This window comes from Dreissena polymorpha, chromosome 5, assembly GCF_020536995.1.
Source record: "Dreissena polymorpha isolate Duluth1 chromosome 5, UMN_Dpol_1.0, whole genome shotgun sequence".
Taxonomy (NCBI): domain Eukaryota; kingdom Metazoa; phylum Mollusca; class Bivalvia; order Myida; family Dreissenidae; genus Dreissena; species Dreissena polymorpha.
In genome coordinates this window covers 103,256,469-103,281,306 of record NC_068359.1, presented here as the reverse complement: position 1 = coordinate 103,281,306, position 24,838 = coordinate 103,256,469, and the positions used below count along the sequence as shown (strand labels likewise).

General features: G+C 34.3%; 5 protein-coding genes across 9 annotated transcripts in view; 4 read left to right on the top strand and 1 right to left on the bottom strand.

The window, feature by feature from the left end:
- LOC127832661 (pre-mRNA-splicing factor SPF27-like) overlaps positions 1-12,862 on the bottom strand; it is a 40,800-nt gene extending 27,938 nt beyond the window's left edge. The window contains exon 1 of the mRNA XM_052358274.1: positions 12,705-12,862. Coding sequence (XP_052214234.1) covers positions 12,705-12,779 — 75 coding nt within the window. The 5' untranslated portion in view covers positions 12,780-12,862. The remainder of the gene's footprint in view (positions 1-12,704) is intronic.
- Positions 1-24,838, top strand: part of LOC127832651 (solute carrier family 35 member E2A-like) — a 201,377-nt gene that overhangs the window by 59,420 nt on the left and 117,119 nt on the right. The window lies entirely within an intron of this gene.
- Positions 1-24,838, top strand: part of LOC127832653 (solute carrier family 35 member E2B-like) — a 211,531-nt gene that overhangs the window by 86,818 nt on the left and 99,875 nt on the right. The gene's annotated exons all lie outside the window — the stretch shown is intronic.
- LOC127832643 (zinc finger CW-type PWWP domain protein 1-like) overlaps positions 1-24,838 on the top strand; it is a 217,689-nt gene that overhangs the window by 171,537 nt on the left and 21,314 nt on the right. The gene's annotated exons all lie outside the window — the stretch shown is intronic.
- LOC127832662 (peptidyl-prolyl cis-trans isomerase H-like) lies at positions 12,965-24,054 on the top strand. Its single transcript, XM_052358275.1, has 6 exons — positions 12,965-13,130; positions 16,375-16,439; positions 17,719-17,830; positions 18,427-18,519; positions 18,860-18,947; positions 23,400-24,054. The coding sequence occupies exons 1-6, from the start codon at positions 13,065-13,067 to the stop codon at positions 23,507-23,509; spliced, it is 534 nt and encodes a 177-aa protein (XP_052214235.1). The 5' UTR covers positions 12,965-13,064; the 3' UTR covers positions 23,510-24,054.

The following is a 24,838-nucleotide window of genomic DNA, read 5'->3' as shown; positions in this document are numbered from 1 at the left end:
ATTGTGTGCTTGCAGAATAATTACAATAATACAAATTTAAATTGAGTCAACTGTTTTAATGAGACATTTGAAATTTGAAAATATGTTTATTTATCAAACCCAATGAAAATCTGCAACAACTTTTTATGGTTTGATTGTACCAATGAACCTATGGTGATCAGAATATGTCCTCATTCAAACAACATTGTTATACACTACAACCTCATTTTCAATTTCTAGCATTTGACTAGACAATCAGACAATCTGGTGAAAAAATTAGTGCAGCATAACCATGTTCTTTTCTTTGCTATATTAATTGTAAATTTAAATTATGCTTTTAGTTTTAAAATGTTTTTTTTTAATCAAGTTTTCGTTACAAGCATTTTTCCAAAACAGACACAAGTTCATTTTGATGGTAACAGGTTTACAGTTTGTTACGATGTATTAGGTTAATTAAAATTGATTTGACCTATTATTGGTGGAGACCTATTATTGGTGGAGACCTATTATTGGTTGAGACCTATTATTGGTGGAGACCTATTATTGGTGGTGACCTATTATTGGTGGAGACCTATTATTGGTGGAGACCTATTATCAGCTATTTTCTTTACATTAAGAATGAGACTCTCGTGATGATGTCACAAGCATAGGTTCCCAAGCATTTTGTTTTCCTACCAATGTCCTAAAAATTCTACTTTTGAAAATAACGATAAATATAACAAAAATGAGAAAAAACAGGTATAATTGCATTTCACAGTCTTATTTCAGCTAAAATAATCCAAATGTATAAATATAATTATTCCATACATTTTATTGGTCCTCTTAATTAAATTTCCATATAAATTGCAAAGTGAAGCGGTCAACTTCCCTAGTGTTAACAAAACACTTTCATTTATTTATTTTAAGACAAAACCTTTCACTTTTTCCCTATTTCATTGTAGATTCTAGCATAAGAACTGTGGGCACACACCGCATACAGTGGTACGCATGTTCAGTGAGAATACCCTTATCCTGGACGGACGTTTATTTCATCAATTTTTTTTTAATAGTAGCATATATGCTGAAATTTATTTGATAATGAAAATAAATGACAAACATTTGTATTTGTGAAATTCTTTAGCACTTTTATACGCACATGTTATTCAAAAGAAGTATGACCACACGGCTCCCCCTGGCTTTATTATTTATGTAGCAAACATTTAAGCCAAATGGATTTTGTGAAAGCAAATTTTAGAAACTGTAGCCAAAGTTTTAGCCATTTGGAACCGCATAATGCTTATTTTTTCCTTTTCATATGTATATGTCTATGTATTACTATTATTATGATTTAATTTATAATTATTATTTTTTTTTATCCTTATCAGAACATTCTGCTTTATTAAGCAGACTTATGTTTTTCAGTATGTTATATAACTATATGCTTAATTATATTTCTAAGATCACATTGATTAAACCAATCATAAGATACAGAACATTTTGTTACCATTAATTATGGACCATATCAGCAAACAGTTGCATTAGAACATTTAAATCCCTTTTGTCAAAACATCCCATGCAGTCTACACAATAGGTCCGTAAAACTGCCTGTGTGTTTTCATAAGTCAAACGCTAAGTCAAGTTTTGTCTGCATTTTCTGTTCAATCCATGCACAGTCTTATAACCATTTCAATAGTTACTTATCTCAATGACAGTAACTATATATAAAACAATAAAAATACACAGTGTTTGATTACAAATTAATTTTAGGAATAGGAAATTTCAATTCCAAATCACTAGAGATATAATTTTCTTACACTGAACACGAAACCTTTAACATAAATTAAGAGATATGGATGGTCTATGCGCCACAAATTGTTTCATACAACATTTATACGTGCGGTTGTCATAACGTTGTACATGTAGTAGCATCATATTCACAGGCTTTCATCGGGGGGGAGGATCAACACAAAATACATTAGCACTGTTTATTTGAAGCTCGAATTTGTAAATGTTGTGTAAACATTAAAATTCAGAAGTGCGACAGTGTGTTTTGGATTAAATATTTGATTATATGCTCATTTGGGAATTAAACAAACCACCGAATACCTACCCACACCACTATATTATATACTCTTTTTTACTTTACCATGCGTTTTTTTATTTAAAAAAAGTTCAACAGTGTTTTGTCAACAATATTTTCTTCATTGCCATAATTTTGAAATTTTCACCATTAGCAAATTTGCCGAACGATAATGGAAGCCCTAGACCAATAGCACAGGAACTTGAATTGTAAATAGTTTATTTTTTTTAAATTACAGTCTAAGTTCATATGAAATATGTTCAGTGGATTAAATTTTCAAGTTTAGGTGGTCTAATGCCTAATACAATTGAGTACTCAGCTTTTTGTTGTGTTGTCACTATAAATAGGTCAATCATGCAAGAAGTGAATGCAATTTTTAGTGTGTATGGAACTTTGCATGGTTAAACATGTTGTCAATAAATAAATTTTACGTGGATTTAATAGGAATTAAATAATTCTTTAAAGGTAAATCATTTGTTGTTGCATTGTTTGCATTAGTTCAGATATTCTGTTACTTATATTCTTAGTACACTGATAATTTGTCACTGGTGGATACATGGAAGTTTTTTTACCCGGATTTTACCAAGAAGAACTTTGAGCTGTATGTATAAATTCATAAAAGCTCAAACCATTCAAGAACAAGAGGGCCATAATGGCCCTGTATCGCTCCACTGTTTTTTTTATGCGAAAAAAACGTGCAATGCGCATGGGTTGAAATGTACTCAAGCATGTGACTTTCTCTTTCTATCCCTCGTCCCACTGGGCGCTTAAAAGTTGGAAGGGTGAGCTTTTTTATATATGGAAAAAGTTACTACCGTGTTAACTAAACAGACTAAAAAGCCCAGGAATTGTTGCACAGGTCCTTTGCTTATAACATAGGTACATTTATCTCGCCAAACGATATTGTCGTTCTTTCTATTTCACATATTTTTAGATGCTGAAGATCAAATCTACGCATTTGATTTGAAAAAGATTCACAAGAACCATAGGAATCAAAATGCCTTAACCCTTTACCAAACGACACATTTTGGACTGTCTCAATTTGAAAGAGGTTGCAGACGACAATTAAATTGTAATGGAATATGAAGGAAATGATCAGGTAGGGTAGAAATAATTGTGATAAAAGGAGAAATCGCTCTTCTCGAGCAATTTCTCCTTTTATCACAATTATTTATAAAGTTGTCAGCTACAAACCCCTAAAATCCTGTTAGTGTTTGGTAAAGGGTTAATATTCTCTGGTTCCTTCTTAGAGCCTTTCACACATTTATAACAAATACAATAGTAGCATTTTTCTTTGTAAAGAATCATCTCAAAATATCATTAACAACCCACACATCCCTAAGACCAACAGGCCTTAGAATATTATGATAATCTAAATATTATTTCTTTATATTCATAAATGTATATAATTAAGTAATACATTTGACTTTTAAGATCAATTCATAACTTATTTTAAGAAAATTATAAAATGGTCAGAAATATATAGATCTATGGATCGTTGAGCAATTGACAATCATATCCACAATTCATGAGTCACGATTCACAAATGAAACAATGAATCATTAGTTATTAAAAAGCAGCATATACGATAGTTAAGAACATTGCACTTCATTAATTCCAACACCTTCTCTTGAATACAAAGTTTGAGTTTACCATGCAGTATCATATATTGACTTTTCTTTAAATAATTATTTTCATGGAAGTTGTGTTTTAAAAATCAATAAGATATTATTAAACTGGTTTAAACACTACAAAAAAGACATGAAATTAACATGTCATCCGAAATATTTTTATCCGGATATGTGTTCACTTTCGACTTATTTAAATAAAACCCGACTTTTTTCAGTTTATAAGAAAAACATTCATAACACCTTTTCTTACTTCAATTCCTTTGTAAGCAGTCACCATCTGATCTAAAATGGCACTTAATGGCAGGGTTTTATCTCATGTTTACAAGATGTTGTTGTTGTTGTTGTTGGTCACAGACACACGGCCACAGTAATCTCCCCTGGTAAACATCATATGTTCAGTTTTGTGACCCTCTGGGCAGGGTCAAATTTGAGCCCAGGGGAATAATTTGAACAAATTTGGTAGAGGACTATAAGATATCACTACACACCAAATTTAGTAGCCCTAGGCTCTATAATTATGAACAAGAAGATTTTTAAAGTTTGCACAAAATAGGCCTTATTTAAGCATATGTTCATTTTTGTGACCCCCAGGGCAGGGTCAAATTAGTCCCCAGGGGCATAATTTGAACAAAATAGGTAGAAAACTATTAGATGTCACTAAATACCAAATTTGGTAGAAATAGGCCGAATGGTTGTGGACAAATAGATTTTTAAAGTTAACACAAAATGGGCCCAATATAAGCATATGTTCAATTTTGTGACCCCCGGGAACCAGGGTTTGAAATTAACACTCGCACACTCGCAAAATGCAAGTAAAAAATACCGACTGCGAGTTAAGTTTAAAGCCACTAGTATCTTTTTGCGAGTAAATAAATAGTGAAAAGAAATGAGTAGGTATAATGCTTCTCGACGTCATGATCGCTAAATCTTAGGTCAATTTATAGAACGCCCAAGTACCTTTATGCGTAAGCGCGCACCTTGTATGTAGACTGGTATATACAGATACGCGGATGGTATTGGTACAAAGGAAGTGAAACAGTCACTATTCACACATGATCATCGAAGCGAAAAATAACTTGTCACTTTATTCCCACAGACGGAAATAACACAAAATATACATAATACAAAAGATAAAGCAAAGTTAACCGTTAAGTTAGAAAAAACGGACTTAAAATCCTTCTACGAAAACAGTGAATTAGTGGGAAAAATAACTTAAAATAAGACTAAAACTTGTTGTAGATGAAGATGGTCAATCAATCTGATGTGGGCCGTTTTGGTCCAAGGAACTGATATCTTTGTATGGTTGCAGAAATAAAATATGTATACACATGTACATGTTAAGTACTTTTATTTTGTTTAAATAGTACTAAACTAATGTCCAAGGTTTTTTTATGTTTCCATCAAAATTTGCGAGAATGTTTTTGATTTTGCGAGTTGGTATTTAAGCTGCTCTCAATTTTTGCAAGTAGAAAAAAAAGTTAAATTCGAGCCCTGGGGAACGATCAAATTTGATCCGAGGGGCTTAATTTGAACAAACTTGGTAGAGGACTATTAGATGTTATTACATACCAAATTTGGAAGCCCTATGCCATATGGTTATGGACAAGAAGATTTTTAAAGTTTGCACAAAATAGGCCTTATATAAGCAAATTTTCAATTTTTTGACCCCCTGGGGCAGGGTCAAATTTGTCCCCAGGGGCATAATTTGAAGAAACTTGGTAGAGGACTATAAGATGTCACTACATACCACATTTGGTAGCCCTAGGCCCAATGGTTATGGATGAGAAGATTTTTAAAGTTTTCACAAAATAGGCCTTAAATAAGCAAATTTTCAATTTTTTGACCCCCCGGGGCAGGGTCAAATTAGACCCCAGGGGCATAATTTGAAGAAACTTGGTAGAGGACTATAAGATGTCACTACATACCAAATTTTGTAGCCCTAGACCCAATGGTTATGGACGAGAAGATTTTTAAAGTTTTTACAAAAAAGGCCTTATATAAGCAAATTTTCAATTTTCTGACCCCCAGGGCGGGGTCAAATTTGACCCCAGAGGCATAATTTGAAGAAACTTGGTAGAGGACTATAAGATGTCACTACATACCAAATTTGGTAGCCCTAGGCCCAATGATTATGGACGAGAAGATTTTTAAAGTTTTCACAAAATAGGCCTTATATAAGCAAATTTTCAATTTTTTGACCCCCGGGGCAGGGTCAAATTTGACCCCAGGGGCATAATTTGAACAAATTTGAAAGAGGTTCACCCCAGGAACATTCCTGAGAAATTTCATCAGAATTGGACCAGTAGTTTAGGAGAAGATGTTTAAAGAAAAAGTTAACGCACGCACGGACGGACGGACGCACGCACGACGGACACAGGACCATGACATAAGCCCCGCTGGCCTCTGGCCAATGGAGCTAAAAACGAATAGTGAAATAAAATACTCTTACAGTAACACGCACCTCATGGTTCTTGTTTTCAATGTAAACAAGAGATGTGTTTGTCAGAAACAGATTGCCCTCTATAATGTGCTGCTTTGAATTTTTTGTTTACCTTTGACCTTGAAGGATGACCTTGAACTTTCACCACTCAATATGTGCAGCTCCATGAGATACACATGCATGTCAAATAAGTTGCTATCTTCAATATTACAAAAGTTATTGCAAAAGTTAAAGTCAACCAAGGTTAAAGTTTTAGACCAACAGACAGACAGACACATACAATGACAGACAGGCCAAAAACAATATACCCCCGATCTTTCGATCCGGGGGCATAAAAAGAAGTGCACACCAATGATCTAGTTGCAAAAAATTCAACTCCTAGCCTATTGACCCTCCGGGTGGCTGGGATTTGCAACTGGTAAAGGCTTCTTATATGTAAATTTGCAGCCTGAATTCCAGACAGCACTTTCATGGGAATTTGAGCACATTAATAAATATTATTTGAAACTATAATATCAATTAGCACAATTTCACTGAATATCATCAATAGCACACTTTAAGTTATAAACTGAATAATTTTAAGAAACAAATTGAGTTTATATACATCTTCCACAGTATTACTCAATAAAATCTGCGAAAACTAATTTACACATCTACAAAGATGAAAGATAAACTTGCTCTTTAAATCACATTTAATTAAATTAAGATTATCACAATTCACCTGAAGTGATTAAAGTGATTAAAAGACTTCAAAAGCACACAAGCATCAATAAAATCAATTGAAAAGAACTTCAAAACCTTACCATCATCAATTATAAGTTTCATAAATACAATTAAAGGGGCTGTCCAACAGATAAAGCGTCATATCGACGCGAAACGATATTTTGGGAAACTACGAGGATTGCTTATATAGATATAAAATATATCTGCTCAAAACATGAGCGTGGATGGTTCGAGCCCTGTTTAGGTTCACTTTTTTTCCTTTTTTTAAATTGTATTCTTGTTTTTTTTTACAGGAGATTTTTAGTTCAAATGTTTAAATTTATCAATATAAAGCATTTAAAGCATTTAATGAAAAGCTTCAATACATGCCAATATCTGTTGGACGGCCCCTTTCATGAACCTCATTATGGTCAATTATAATTATATGAATTAAATGACTTCAAAGACATCTTTTGAGAAAAAAAACGCACCGCATAACGGGTGCCATGCTCTGCTGCGGATGCAGTTAAGAATAAATGAAAGCTTGTCAGAATTTTTTTTTTTTTTTAGAGATCACAGTGACCTTGACCTTTGACCTAGTGACCCGAAAATGGGTGTGGCGTATAGAACTCATCAAGGTGCATCTACATATGAAGTTACTAAGTTGTACAGTACAGTCCAATTGTTTTCCCCAAAAAAACGCGCTCCCTCTGAGGGTTTTTTCTGCTAGCGAGTGTTTACGCGAGTTCGCTAATACCCGCGGCGTGTATAACTTTAGCCTAGTCGGTAAATGCAGACAATGTCCGCTCTCATCAGCGACCGCCGCGCAACACCGCGTTAGCAGTGTTCTACTGGGCATGCAAAAAAATAAAAACATTGTTATTAAAAATTGTTTAAATACTGTGGCATATAAAAATAAAGATAATTGTATAGAAAATTAATACCTATACAATTTTTTTTTTTTAATTCACAGGTACGTCTACAATATGAATGAATATACAACATGTTAAGCGTTTTGACAAATTAATATTTAATTCATAACCCATATAACACAAGAATAAATGTTCCGTAAAATTTCCAAATGAGAATAATAATTAGAAATCCGAAACACACTAACGATTTTTAATGTTAACACGATGTTTACAAATGCTTCCAATATACAGTCATCATGTATATTTCCCCACAAAAGCGCGCGAAAATTATGCTGCAATGTACAAGGTCAAGGTATACTCCTGGAAAGCGTGTGTGTATTGATTTTTTTATACAAACTTTGTAGCGCAGCGAACATTGTATTCTGTTGATTTCGGTTAAAAGTTTCTTTGGTATTTTTTAACACAATCATATCGCAAATAAGTTGATATTTCCGACAAATTAATTTCAAATCGAACACGCCGAATCTTTATCGTTACTGTATTTTAGTAGAGAAATTATTTTAACAGTAAGTGTACTGTAAACGGATTAAAGAAGACATCTGGACGGAACTGGATTAAGTGTTTGACGTTATGTAAACACGCAAAGCTTGTCTACTGACCTATTGTGTAGACTGCTGTCTGCGGTGTTTTGACAAAAGGAATTAACATGTGTGAATGTCACTCTGCCGATTTGGTCCATAATTACTGGTAAAAACATTGTTTTGAATATCGACGCAACTAGAATACAACTGTGAATATTTAATGAAACTATCAACTCAATAGTTACCACCTTCTTTGAGCAATCAATGGAATAACCTACCTACTAAGAGAAAACAAATGCATTAGTGAGCAGAGAAAATGAATGCATTAGTGAGCAGAGAATTGACTTTGTTCCGACAAATAAAACCATTCCTTATGCATTCGTTGAACGTGTTTACTTGAGTAAGTTATGCCTTCAGACAGGAAGCGACTTTCCTTTGATAACTTCAAACTGTCAATTCACACAGATTTAAATTGCGAGACTTTTAATAGGGTCCTCGGTCATTTGTTTACATGTTCAGTATAGAAAAAAACACCTGCTAACATGAAAACTTTGGATTAAATTATCAAAATAAAAACAATGTTGCAAACTGTGATTATATTAATTGGTAAGTATCAGTTTAAGGAGTTTTGTTTGTCGTAAATCAACGAGTTTTCTATACAACAACAACTTCTTCTACAACCATGTGGGGATCTATCTATCTTGGTTGGTTTTTTTAATTGTATATATATGTACTTGTAATAAATGTAATTTTATTTAAAAATCAGGAAGTCAAACAAAGTTAAATTGATCGTTATCTCATTAAACACGGAGTTTCCTCCGCGTTTCCAACGCCGAGGGCCGGTGTGTCGGCTTATCAATTTTGCCTATCGTTAACCGCGGAGTCCCAAATCATGCAAACGCCGCGTATCGTGGGATTTTCTTAATCTCCCTTGGAGATACTGCCCGCGCAGGCATTGAAGAATTCACTCAACTGCTCGCATATGTGAGTGAAGTTGTTGGTCGGGCGAGTAAAGTTTGTTAAATACTCGACCAACCGGGCGAGTGCTGTTTATCAAGTTGAGAAATAAAAATTCAGTTCCAGATCTCCTGCCACATCGATAGAAATTGCGAACAATTTTTCGAACGAACAAAAAATAGGTTTAGTACACAAAGAAACTGCGCTTTCGTTTTGACAATGAAAAATGATGTCACGGGCACAGTAAAAATAATTATCGAAATCAGCTGGGCTCTTTTCATAGGTGTCAGTGACCTTAGCTAATTGATTAAAAGTGAAAAAAACAACAGTTAAATATATTTGTCATTCTGTGAAGAATAAAATTTCATTTTAATGTAAATATCAATAAAAAATCATACATAACTGGTTAATTATAATACTTCTTATATTAATTTAAAAATAAACAGAAACAATAATTTTTAATAAACATAATAATTCGTGATCAGAAGCTTTAGCCAAAATTTACCATATTGTAACCATTTGTTAATCAACAAATGTCTTTCTGTCTTTCAGTAAAAGTTTATCTAAAATATATAAACTCAGCATGGAAAAGGGTTCTATTTAAAAATATCTGCAAGGTGGTGGAGACAGGGAACAGAAAGAAACTGAGAGCTCATTGAAACGAGAAGCGGAAAGTATTGAGAAAAGGAAACAGGTGCAGAAAACGTAAGGAAAGCAAATAAAATCCATCAGATAATGTAGTTAATTTGTTTGCAGTTTAGTGTCACTATGTTACGTAGGTTAAAAGGTTCTGGTTGATCATAACTATAAATATAGATATATATTTTTTTTAAATGCAGGGCGAGTAGAATAAAGTGAAGGGCGAGTGGATTTTTAGGCCTACTCACCCTGCAGGGCGAGTGGCCCTGGAAAAATTCTTCAATGCCTGCCGCGGAGTAGCGAGGGAAATTCGGGAAAACGCGTGGACTGTAAATTAGGTGGAAGCACTTTGATTTTAGAGCCAATGTAAATGTTTTATCACAAAGCTGGCGGAAGGCTGACGGCGGACGATGAGTTGGCTATGACAAAACTTGGGTTTTCTCTGAAAACAGCCGAGCTAATAAAGCTTCAAACCAGGGCTTTTTTTCCTTCTTTGGGAAGGGCCGAAAATCGGCCCTTTCCCCTCAGATTTTTTCTCCCCTCAGCAGGTAAATTTTCCCCCAGACTTCATTTTTTTCCCCCCCAAAAAAAAAAAAAAAAAATTTTTTTTTTTTTTTTTTTTAAACTTTAAATACATAAGTTAACCTGATCCAGTGTAGAAAATATAACATATTGCATAATTAATTTATCTGTTGCCTTGATTTTGTTTTAAAAACAGCAAAATATGTTGAATTGATTATTTAAGACTTTCCTTATTTTCCCCAAAATCCAGCGTTTCGTGTCATTTTTCCCCCCAAAATCTGGCATTTTGCCCGATTTTTTTCCCCTCAAAAAAGGCCAGGCCCTTTCCCCAAAATCAGATAAAAACCCCTGCAAACAATGAACTCTCTATTTTGTATTAATTCCAAGTGAAAGACAACTAAAAATCAAGAATGATAATGACAAACATGTTATGGAATAATAGTAATCTATACATAATTAAAAAAATATCTAGGGTGAATTGTCCAGGGAGCAGGGGTGAATTGTCGGTTACTGGAGGTTTCAGCGAAACACCAGTTCGGCGAATTGATTATAAATAGTAGGTGTTAAACCGGTTCGGCGAAATGATTTAGGGTTGATTACGCCTTTACAACTACTTAATAGGTGTGAATAGATCGATGTACAGCATTGCTATCACATTCAAATTGTCGGCGAAGTGTTAGCAAACACTATTGTGTTGCCCATTAGCAGATCAATTACTATTGAAGTTGATTGCTCAAATCAGCGCACGAGGAGCAATTAAACAGTATGCATGAGTATTTAATCGTGTGAATAAAACATAGGTGCAGTGCTATATTTTATTGAAATACCTTTTAACGATTGTTCAACATGTTCATATTCACAAATTTACTTGCAAGTGATAATACATAAAAAATAGTTATAATTACCTTATTTACTTATACAATTCACTATTATATATGCAATGACATGACAACACATGAAACACTTGGAATACACAATATTTATATGCATTTACACATACACATGTACTAAGGCAATCATGTACTAAGGCAATCAATTTGCAAATGATACAACACAGACAATTCAATATACATGAGAACATAGCTTTCAACAATCTTCGTCGTGGATGGCATCAGTTGTTCTGATCTTAGATTTTTTATATGCCCCTGGATCTGCGGGATGTGTATGTCCATTTAGACTGGCTGTTAACATGTCACCAAACTGTTTTACACTAGCGATGCATGATACTTGTTTTTTTCTCACACTACATGTCCAGTACGTTCTTCCACTGTGTGTCTTCCTTGCGTTGTATGTGTAGCCGTCACTGCTCACGAGTAGTCGACCACCACGCTTACTGCCACTTTCCACTACATTGTACGTTGTTGGTACCGCATTGGGAATGATACCATCAAGTGGTCGATCGGGTAGTGATTCATCAAGCGACACATGTGGTCGCTCATTATTTCGGTTCGATATATCGAACGACCGGTCATCTATGTTATTTGACGCTTCTTCCATCTTATCCTTTTCTGGTTCTATACTACGTCTGAGTCACCATCAGATCGAACAGTGTTTGGGACAGTTCCCGGATTGGAGAATTAGGGATACTTGTATCAGGGGGTATTTCGTCATACACTGTTGTTGACGACAATTGACGAACCTCACTGTCCAAATTAAAATCCACACAAGACCACTCCATAGTCAGTTGTCCACTTGACATCAAGCGGTACTGCTCAGATGTAATACAGGTGTCGCATTTACGATGTTGCCACCGACCACAACCGTCACAACTTACGGCGTGCATACGCCGAGTCACATTTTTCATGCATTTTATACAAGGGTATTCATTCGCCATGATAGCTAGAACAAACATAAGAGACCATGTCGACCATTTATAGTAGTCAGCATAATATGACATTCATCACTAGATACCAAACTGTGAGATGTTTTCAGGTGTTGAAATTTGACAGCCTCACTTGAGCCAAGCGTTCTTTATAATAAGTGTGAAAAAATATGGCTAATTAAAATATACAATTTGGATGTGATAGCAATGCCGTACATCGATGTATTCACACCTATTATCAACTATATATCATTTCGCCGAACCGGTTTAACACCTACTATTTATAATCAATTCGCCGAACTGGTGTTTCGCCGAAACCTCCATAATTCGAATTGTCTAGGGGTGAATTGTCTTTTGGGGGTGATTTGTCTTGGGGGTGATTTGTCTCGCTTCCACAAGTTAGTAATGTCTGCGTTAACAGTTGCAACTTCGGTCCCAACGACCCGGGAGTTCAATAGCTGGGAGTTGGATTATTTAAACTTATAAATATAAGCACTTACAGCTTCTCTGACTCCCGTTTCATCATAGCCCTGATCAAAGTAAGGCAGAGCATCGACAACTACTTCTCCTGCCATTGTTGTTGTTGTTGTTCACATATAAAAATCACACCGTATTATTCAGCGTTTTCAAACACTGATTTCATTAAAATCTGGGATGTCCGGTGTAATTCGAAAAGATAGAAGGTTAAAAAAGGACAATATTTCAATTTTATTACAGCATTTAATGTTTTCTAACTGTTTTTATTTCAGAAAAAGTTATTCTTAAGGTTTAGTGAAAACAGTCGGGTGTGTTTTTTTCTTCTTGTGCTTACTTAAGTTAAAACAAAATCAAACGTTTATGTTTCAACGTTTTATGACAACATGACAGCAGATAAACAAAAGATTGACAATCCAATCGTATTTTTTGACATCTCAATTGGAAATGTGGTCAGTATATTATTTATACTATATGGTACACAACAACTTATATAGAATGAAATAAAAAATGATAGTTAACGTTCGTACCTGAGTTAGTTCGAATCACAGGTGGTTAGCGTGTGGCTATAATATTAATTAGTGAAAACATCATTTTGAATGATAAATAATCATATTATAACGAAAAATTAACATTTTTCTTAAAAAAAAAATTTCTGCAACTCAAAATCACCTGAAAACAGGGTGCATCGCTTTAAACAGCCATTACTTCATCAATTTTGCAGGGATTTTCAAGGACCCGGTCTTATTCAACGCAGAAATAAATTTCCTTTCTGGAAATGTATATATCTTGTTATATTTCTACACATGCTGGGTCAAATTTTAAGAAATAACACGATACACAATTCGCTTGACCCAGTTGACAATGATCAGGCAGTATTCATGAATGAAATCTCCAGTTGTAAAGACACACCTTCGCATTGGACCAATGAAATCACTCGTGTGTTTAAAATGTTTGTTAGTTGAAATGTATGTAAACAAAGGTTTCAAACGGCGCTGGACAGTTAGTTTTGATGCATAATGTAACGACAAGCACGGTAATAATGTTTTTCATACGTTTTATTGAATTATGGTATCGAGGTACATGAACTTTGCAGGGAAGATGCCCTTTACTCCGTGAAGATTTCAGTCTTAAATTATGCCTGATCAGTGTCAACTGGGTCATGCCAGTTGTGTATCGTGTTATTTCTTAAAAGTTGACCCAGCATTTGTTAAAATATTGCAAGACATATATTTCCAGAAAGGCAATTCATTTCTGCGTTGAATAAGACCAAGATCGTGAAAATCGCTGCACAATTGATGAAGATATGGCTGTTCAAAGCGATGCACCCCGTTTTCGGGTGATTTTGAGTTGCATACCTTGTTATATATATATATTTGATAGTGAACATTATTTTTTTCAGAAAAGTTATTTCGTTATAATATGATTATTTATCATTCAAAATGATGATTTCACTAATTAATATCATAGCCACACGCAAACCACCTGTGGTTCGAATTGAAATTTGAACCTAAAATATATTCGCTTGAGTGATTATCATAAAAGCTATAAATTACAGTAAGGCATACAATAACAACTACTGGTGATGATCCAGTTACATGAGTGTTGCTGTAAAAGCATGTCTCGTGGCAGAAATATTTGGACGTGAAGATGGTTCCTGATTAAGCCAAAAACCATTTAAAAAATTACCATGCCACTTATCGTCAATTGCATAAATAATCCTGTGTCACTTTAGGTTCATTATTTATGTTGTTTTGTGAATGTTTGTTGGCTAGGTATGCCTTCCACACTAATTCGTCCCTACAGTATGCTCCTCCACAATAAAATCCTGGCTTACATTGTAGGAGACTGTTGATGGCAACCATGTGTAATCCTTGTGGAAATTGTTCATTTGTTGCTTGATATTGTAAAAACATTTATTTTGTCACCTAATGCAATTAAACAAATTATAATTGAATACATACATTACCCACAACTAAAATTGTTTTGAGGAATTTTCAAAGGAGCATTATTAAATTTGTAATTGTTACACAAATCTAAATTTGTATGTAAATGCTGTTACGCTATGGTACGCATATGTAACACGTTGTAGCTACATGTAAAAAGCGGTCATGTAGTTTGTGTTTATTCTTTGTCTCCATAACAAGCGCGCAATAACTATGCTGTACAACGTCATGTCATCCTCATGCAAAATGTGTGTGTGTGACCAAACAATTGATACATTCTTATGATTTTACTTTGCTACAGGAAATTATTTTTTGCTGTTAAGACATAGAGTGGAGTCTGATACAATGTGAAAAATTGCTTAGAATCAGCTGACTTCATTGAATTATTTTGACTGCACCAGACATTTGATGTTGGGGCATCTATTTCTTGTTTCCCAATATTAGACAAAACACATTAGTTGTTATGTTGACAGCTTTCAAATGTTTGCATCAGCAGAAGCATCTGCCCTGCTTGCTCATCAGGAGCATTCATTTAACTGCTAAAGTAACATTACTACTCAAAATCAACGAAAATTTCATACAATTGTTCGTAAAATAAACTTAACCAGCTAAAAATCAGTGTTCCTTATGGCAATTACAGAAATTTCAACGCCAGATGTGGTCTGGTAAAATAGATGGTAAGTTTGTAGATACAAAATGCTCGTTTTTATGTCCCCCACTATAGTAGTGGGGGACATATTGTTTTTGCCCTGTCTGTCTGTTGGTCTGTCTGCGCCAACTTTAACATTTTGCAATAACTTTTGCTATATTGAAGATAGCAACTTCATATTTGGCATGCATGTGTATCTCATGAAGCTGCACATTTTGAGTGGTGAAAGGTCAAGGTCAAGGTCATCCTTCACAAGGTCAAGGTCATCCTTCAAGGTCAAACATCATATAGGGGGATATTGTGTTTCACAAACACATCTTGTTATTATTGTTTTGCATATCTATTCATACGACACGTGAACACTAAAATCGTGTTCGTGTGAATAGATATATTCACGTGAATTAATTGTGGCCACAAATAAATAAAAACGAGCATTTTGTATCTACAAAAATCTATGTAATCATACCACATCTAGCGTTGAAATTTTGGCTATTGCTATAAGGAACACAGATTGTTAAGGTGTTAACTTTATTTACGAAATACTTAACGTAATTTTCGTTGATTTTGAGGGTTATAGAGACTTTACGGCTAATTTAAGTATCGATTTCATTGGAAGATGGGTCTCACTGAAGGGAAGTGCTTCTAATAATGAATGTAATCTGTTATCGACCATTGTATATTTTGTATACCTTTTAATTTTTGTCAGAAAATGACTTTAAAACTGTGAAAGCTATACACTTCAAACTTCTGATTTGATCAAGTGAAGTGCAGTGCACAAGGACCATTACTCTGCTTCTCATTCTTTAAGTAATTTTTCACCTCCATTTATTTTCTTACTGAAATTTTGTCCGATTCATTATGCTAAAACATTTTAGTGTGCATGTTATGCTTTGAAAAATGAAACTCCGCCCTTTTCAAGTTTTGAAAGCTATTTGGACGTAAGGTGACAGTAGACACATCAAACACTGGGAATTCTAGAGTCACCAATAAGTCAGAATTGTACAAGAAATATGTTTAAGTTTTACTTAAACTTTCTTTAAAAAAAAAAGATGAACATCAAATGAAAACATGTGCAGTGGTTTGTGTGTTCTTTATTTTCAGGAAGTTGGCAGAATTAAGTTTGAGTTATTTGCAGACCTAGTACCAAAAACAGCAGAAAACTTCAGGTTGGTGAATTCATAATGACATTAAATTGTTCATTTTTCTTTATTTTGCATGGTATTGTTATGTTAATATTTAAGCACCATTCTTCTGTCCTTTCAAAAGGATACATTTTGATACCCTTAACAATTGAAGACAAAATTTAAATTAGAGCTTCAACCTTGCTCATGTACTCAGCTAGTTTCACATTCTGTTTAATTTGATTGCTAACCTAAATGGTAGCATGCCAGTTTGTCAAAAGCTGGATATTTGAAAGTTTGTTGTGTTTTTTCTTTGTACCTTTTATTATAAAAAGCAGTCACTATAGTTTTTGACTCATCTGAGTGCAACATTCTCCTGGTAATCTTTAATGATCACATTTGTCTCTTTTTAACATTCTATTGTTCAAATTTGTTGTCCAATCTTCAGGAAACTTGGTCAGAACATTTGCCTCGATTGAGTTTGAAACTGGGTAACATTGTATAATAACTTAGGTTACTTGGTCAATTTACCTGAAAAGTTTTGTTCAATCAAAGCTTGCTCAGAAAAAACTGAATATTCTCTCAATTAAAATTTTGCCAAATTGTCAACCAGTTTTTGAAAACATCATAAAAGCTGATCAAAACAATTCAGTCCCTTTTGGTCTTGAAGGGGATGCAGAGCCTTTTGTCCTTTTGTTTCATAAATTGCAAACAGCAAAATATGGGTGCAACAGTGAGTAACAAATACACCCATCTAAAGCCAACCAGTTAAGTACAGATTAATTGCTGAAAATAAATGCGAGTCTCAGTGGTGTATTAAATTTGGTTGAGCAATGATGAGGTTATGAGTCCAGGACACTGTACTTGTTACTGGCCCAGAAATCAATGCAGTCTTCAGAGTAGGCTCAGAGAGTTTCGTTGGTCAGTTAGATGTGAGCTGCAAGGTCAGGGTACTGGAGAGTTTCGTTGGTCAGTTAGATGTGAGCTGCAAGGTCAGGGTACTGGAGAGTTTCGTTGGTCAGTTAGATGTGAGCTGCAAGGTCAGGGTACTGGAGAGTTTCGTTGGTCAGTTAGATGTGAGCTGCAAGGTCAGGGTACTGGAGAGTTTCGTTGGTCAGTTAGATGTGAGCTGCAAGGTCAGGGTACTGACCATTTATTAAGGACGCAAACCACTGAAAAGTCAGAGTTTTTGTACACCCTGTGAGAGGAGGGGAGGGGAGGTAGCGTATTTTCCTCTCCTTCCTTGTTTGGAAAATCACACCCAGTTTAAGTGTAAGCAATGATTCCTGTGTAACTACACCTCATGCTAGCCAGTGTGTTGCAGACAGTTCTGTACAGGGGAGTACAGGAAGGATGGGGTGCCTATAGGCTACAAGAACTGCTCCTTCCACCGGGTTATCAAGGACTTCATGGTGCAGGGTGGAGACTTTGTCAATGTAAGCTGTGTTGTAGTAAACCCTTTACCACCCAGATGTGCACATTTGAAGTCCCTTCAAAAATTAAATTAAGTGAAAGACTTTTGTTAATTGATGCAAGTTTTAAAGTCTTTATTTCCAACCCTAAAGTACTATGAGCAGCAAAAGCATAAAACCTGAACAGCCTGCCAGTTACTGTTCTGGTTTTATGCATGTTACAGATAGCTATTTTTACTTTGCTTCTGAGCGAAAAAGGGTATTAAGCCCTTAAAATAGACATTAATTAAAACAATGCATATTCCCTCTCTACAAAAGATGTTTATAGTCTGCAGTCTAACCTAGTGTTGTTGTCACCTTGAAAAAGCGATCATCTGGTTTATTCTTTCTGTTTGAATACTTCAGGACGAAAATCTTACATTATTTCACCTGTAATAAGCTGCATGTGACCAGCATCATCCTATTAAAAAACAACAACACTTTTTCACCTAGTTAAACGCCTGAACTCTAAAAACTTCAGCAGATATAGCCCCCACTGTGCATACAAATATGCCCTAAGGTAGTTTGTTATTGGATCACTAAATTGCCCATGGCTATTGTTAAACTGTCTTTGTTTCCAGGGTGACGGTACTGGTTTGACGAGTATATATGGAGGATCCTTTTCTGATGAGAACTTCAAACTGAAACACACAGGACCTGGCATTCTATCCATGGTATGTACCAGACTTAATATTGTTCATGTTTAATTTTGTTCTTATGGTCAGAAGTTTCCTTGATATTTTTTATTTTGTTTATTTTGGAAAGTATTTCGAACATTACAATTTGTACAAGTATTATATACTTTTTACTTCAAACCCTTGAATATTCTTAAGCATAACTGATTATTGAAATTGAAATTTTGCTATTTATGTAATTGAGTGCAGTTTGAATCCTTCTATAGCATTAATGAACATTTTTAATTCATAAGTTACTGTTTATGTGACAGAGTGTGTTTTAATGGCAGTTGCATTGTTTATATAATTGTGACTTCATGGTATTGTAATTTAATTGCAGGCCAACAGTGGTAAAGACACAAATGGTTGTCAGTTTTTCATCACTTGTGCAAAATGCGACTTCTTGGATGGCAAACATGTGGTCTTTGGTAGGATATAAGTTTATTCTACTGTTTTGTGTTTTTATTGAATATATATGTACATATGATAATTCAGCCCATTCTTAGAGATCAGGTCATTTGTTTATAGAGACATAATTATGCAGCCATTATTTACATTTATCAATAAGGTTAATGAAAAAGAAATACAAAATGTACTATAAATATTCCATTATCTTTGTCATACATAGTCTAATTGATTTCAAAACAAAGTTTAAAAGAAAATACTAAATTTATGTTACATGTAAATTAATTTTGGATTCATTATCAAGATATTGAAGTAAAATGTACTTTTTTTAAATGAAAAATGATTTAAAAACAACAACAATAAAACAAAGTATAATACAATCATTTCTGATTTATTGTGCATATGTTTGTATAGTTGATAAGTAGTACTTCAGACCACAAATTCAAAGTATACACAAAAATGCTGATGAAAATTAAAAGGACCTAAGACTTACTACAATGGTATAGTGCATACCCAGTGCATTATTTGAGGACCTAAGACTGACTACAATGGTAAAGTGCATAGCGCATACCCAGTGCATTATGTGAGGGACCTAAGACTGACTACAATGGTATAGTGCATACCCAGTGCATTATGTGAGGGACCTAAGACTGACTTCAATGGTATAGTGCATACCCAGTGCATTATTTGAGGACCTAAGACTGACTACAATGGTATAGTGCATACCCAGTGCATTATTTGAAGGTCCTAAGACTGACTACAATGGTAAAGTGCATAGCGCATACCCAGTGCATTATGTGAGGGACCTAAGACTGACTACAATGGTTTAGTGCATACCCAGTGCATTATGTGAGGGACCTAAGACTGACTTCAATGGTATAGTGCATACCCAGTGCATTATGTGAGGGACCTACGACTGACTACAATGGTATAGTGCATACCCAGTGCATTATTTGAAGGACCTAAGACTGACTACAATGGTATAGTGCATACCCAGTGCATTATTTGAGGACCTAAGACTGACTACAATGGCATAGTGCATACCCAGTGCATTATTTGAGGGAACGAAGACTGACTACAATGGTATAGTGCATACCCAGTGCATTATTTGAAGTACCTAAGATTGATTACAATGGTATACACTGTATCGACAAGCTATCGCCAGTGAGTCGAAACAGGTAAACAAGAGATTTTCTCAGCCAGCGGTACATATCAGTTTATCACTGACTTGTATACATTCCTCTGTAGTTATGGTGTTTTATTGTTGTGCTCCTCATTGCAAAGCTTAAGGATTTGATGAAAATGTTTCAATGTTATTAATTATTGTTTTATCTAAATACCCAATTTATGCGTAAGAAACACATATGTAGCATACTGACGTTAAGGTTCAGAACATATATAAGCTATAAATTACAAGAAAAGATAGTATTAAAACTTATAAGAATCAATAAATGCTTAAACTAGGCTTTTAATATTTATTAAATTATGTAAATTACAAGTTTATGTATATTACAAGAACATTTATTAAATTAAGTAAATTACAAGATTATGTAAATTACAAGAAAAGCCAGTATTAAAACTTAGAATCAGTTAATGCTTAAACAGGGCTTTTAACATTTATTAAATTATAAGATGCAGGCTTTTTACGTTTATTAAATCATGTAATTTACAAGATTATGTCCATTACAAGAAAAAAAAATTAAATTATGTAAATTACCAGATTATGTAAATTACAAGAAAAGATAGTATTAACTAAGATTCAATAAATACTTAAACAGGGCTTTTAACATTTATTAAATTATATTCTTAGGATGTAGGCTTTTAACATTTATTAAATTATGTAATTTACAAGATTATTTAAATTACAAAAACATTTATTAAATTTAGGTAAATTACAAGATGATGTTAATTACAAGAAAAGATTGTATTAAAACTAAGATTCAGTAAATGCTTAAACAGGGCTTTTAACATTAATTAAATTATATTCTTAGGATTTATTAAATTATGTAAATTACAAGATTATTAAAATAACAATAACATTTATTAAATTATGTTAAATTACAAGACTATGTTAATTACAAGAAAAGATTGTATTAAAACTAAGATTCAGTAAATGCTTAAACAGGGCTTTTAACTTTTATTAAATTATATTCTTAGGATTTATTAAATTCTGAAAATTACAAGATTATGTAAATTACAAAAACATTTATTAAATTATGTTAATTACAAGATTATGAAAATGACAAGAAAATATATTTTAAAACTAAAAATCAATAAATGCTTAAACAGGGCTTTAAACATTTATTAAATTATATTCTTAATATATAACTATATTCTATAAACAGGTTCTTGACATGCAGATGGTAAATTCTTCATGCATGTGTGATTATGTGGTGTTAAGTGATTACTTATTACCCTTGCTGATAAGCATGGCCAATTGTTGATAATACCTCTTAACCCCATTCAACAGTTTTAAACCACTAGTAATGTAGTGTATTGAAAAGATGGTTATCTCATGTTTACCTGTTTTGCTGGCGCGAGAACATTGTCGATACAGTGTATAGTGCATACACAGTGCATTATTTGAAAGACCTAAGACTGACTATAATGGTATAGTGCATACCCAGTGCATTATTTGAAGGACCTAAGACTGACTATAATGGTATAGTGCATACCCAGTGCATTATTTGAGGACCTAAGACTGACTACAATGGTAAAGTGCATACCCAGTGCATTATTTGAAGGACCTAAGACAGACTACAATGGTATAGTGCATACCCAGTGCATTATTTAAGGACCTAAAACTGATTACAATGTTATAGTGCATACCCAGTGCATTATTTGAGGACCTAAGACTGACTACAATGGTATAGTGCATGCCCAGTGCATTATTTGAAGGACCTAAGACTGACTACAGTGCTCCAGCTAGGATTTGAAAAGGGCAGGGGGGGTGGCTTTTTTGTCAAAAGGGCACATAGGACGCGCAGTATTTTATCATAAGGGCACTTTCGAGTGCGCAGGCGTTTCTGGAATGCTTCCTCTAGTCTTGCATGTTAATTTATGTTATTAATAATTGTTAGAATATATTATTCCCATTATTATTAAACAATTCAAATATAATGTCTACAATGAGGAATACATTAATAGCAATATATTGTTGTAAGAGATTTATTAATCATCATATGTAAAAAAAAAAAGTTTTTTTGTTTTAAGGGCAGGGGGGGCCCTAGGAGGGGCAGGGCGGAGGCTCGGGAGGGCAGGACGGGGCGCCCTTCGATTTAGGCCTAGCTGGAGCACTGGACTACAATGGTATAGTTCATACCCAGTGCATTATTTGAGGACCTAAGACTGACTACAATGGCACAGTGCATACCCAGTGCATTATTTGAGGGACCTAAGACTGACTACAATGGTAAAGTGCATACCCAGTGTATTATTTGAAGGACCTAAGACTGACTACAATGGTATAGTGCATACCCAGTGCATTATTTGATGACCCAAGACTGACTACAATGGTATAGTGCATACCCAGTGCATTATTTGAGGGACCTAAGACTGACTACAATGGTATAGTGCATACTCAGTGCATTATTTGAAGGACCTAAGACTGACTACAATGGTATAGTGCATACCCAGTGCATTATTTGAGGACCTAAGACTGACTACAATGAATGGCACAGTGCATACCCAGTGCATTATTTGAGGGACCTAAGACTGACTTCAATGGTATAGGGCATACCCAGTGCATTATTTGAAGGACCTAAGACTGATTACTATGGTATAGTGCATACCCTGTGCATTATTTGAGGACCTAAGACTGACTACAATGGCATAGTGCATACCCAGTGCATTATTTGAAGTCCTAAGACTTACTTAATGGTATAGTGCATACCCAGTGCATTATTTGAAGGACCTAAGACTGACTACAATAGTATAGAGCATACCCAGTGCATTATTTGAGGGACCTAAGACTGACTACAATTGTATAGTGCATATCCAATGCATTATTTGAGGACCTTAAACTGACTACAATGGTATAGTGCATACCCAGTGCATTATTTGAGGACCCAAGACTGACTACAATGGTATAGTGCATACCCAGTGCATTATTTGAGGACGTAAGACTGACTACAATGGTATAGTGCATACCCAGTGTATTATTTGAGGGCCTTAAGACTGACTACAATGGTATAGTGCATACCCAGTGCATTATTTTAGCCGTGTTCTGGGGAATATAGTGTAAAGCATTTGCAAAATTTGTCATCCCATGTTAGCCAGTGAAGTCTGCAAAAGCTTATCAGGGATAACACTTGCTGCTGTTGTATAATGTTTTGTTTGATGGATATTTCTTCTTAATGAAAATCCAGTCTAGGCAGAAAGTGTCTTCCCTGCACAGGCTAATTAGGGAAGCCAATTTATGCATTAAGCCTGGTATTCCCTGAGGGAGGCTCCTTTTAACTTGCCCCATATTTCAGGTAAGGTGGTTGATGGCCTGCTGGTGCTGAGGAAGATAGAGAACGTGCCCACAGGGCCCAACAACAAGCCCAAACTGCCTGTGATCATCACCCAGTGTGGAGAGATGTGACACGTACATTCACACACACACACATCTATAAGCTTAAGTGACATTGAGAGGTACTGAATTCATGAACATGCAATATAAGGTTGAAGTGTGGAGAGTTTAAATGGAGTATGATGGAATTTTGGCTTATTTGTCCAGTAAAAATCATGAATGAATGAAATGAGTGTTGAGATTTTGCATGTTCATGTAGCACATTAAAATTGTGACAATAAATGCAATATTGAAGACCAAAATCAATCTTAGAATGTTGATAATCTTACAGAATAAAAGTCTTTAGTCTGTATCCATGTAAAATAGAGAAAGTATTTTAACACGCCTCCTCTGAAATGACTGCTTCAGTATAGTCGAAGCATATGTGATGCAATTTTGATGTTTGCAAAATTGTTGTTAAGTCTTTTTTTAGTAGACATTGTATTGTTAATTTTTTATAGAATCTTCATTGTAACTGTAATTGTCTTTGTAAATAATATTCAAAATCATGAATTGTCATTAAAAAATCAATTCATTTATTATGTTCACAAGTTCACAAATTAAAAAGATGAATCTAAGTTTGGTGTTTCTTTAAAACAATGCCCTGCACACAAACAATCATATATATATAAATAAATATAATATATATACATGTATATATAAAACTTTATGAAATCTTTTCTTTAAGAAATGTGTACATAGAAAACGGTATGAAATCTTTCCATAAAGAAAGTAGTATATACAAAACTATATGAAATCTTTCCTTAAAGAAACTAATCATGTATGCCAGAATGACTTAATGGACATTTTCTACATTTATTGAAATTTTTGAGTGTGGCAGTTGTCCATATATGGCTGAATTGACAATAAGTAATTCTTTTTAGAATCAGAAGTCAAAATAATTTTGTTCATATGTTCTGCTCAGTTTCTACAACACTAAGAGAGAACACAAACTATGGAAAAAAACATCTGCAGCAATGAAGCACATTAATATCCCAAATAATTATTTGACAAACAATTGTTGCTGAATATTGATTCCAAAAAAAGAAAAGCAAAGTAGCTCCATGGTTCTTGTTTGCAAACACAACATAGCAGTGTTAAGGTATAGAGTGGATAAGTAATATTTTAACAAAAAAAGAGCTTCAATTGCACCTTTAAGTATTACTGTGACCTTCTGAGGTAGCTATTTGGTTGTTATGCCCACTATATTGTCTACAATAGTTTAACATTTGTGCACAATATTTTGAAATCCATGAAATTGAGAGTTAGAGAATGTTCAAATCATTTTGACAAATTGCTGTAATTTAACCTTTGATCTGAAGAGTTTTACCCTGACAGTGAACATGTGGTTCCTGTGTGCAA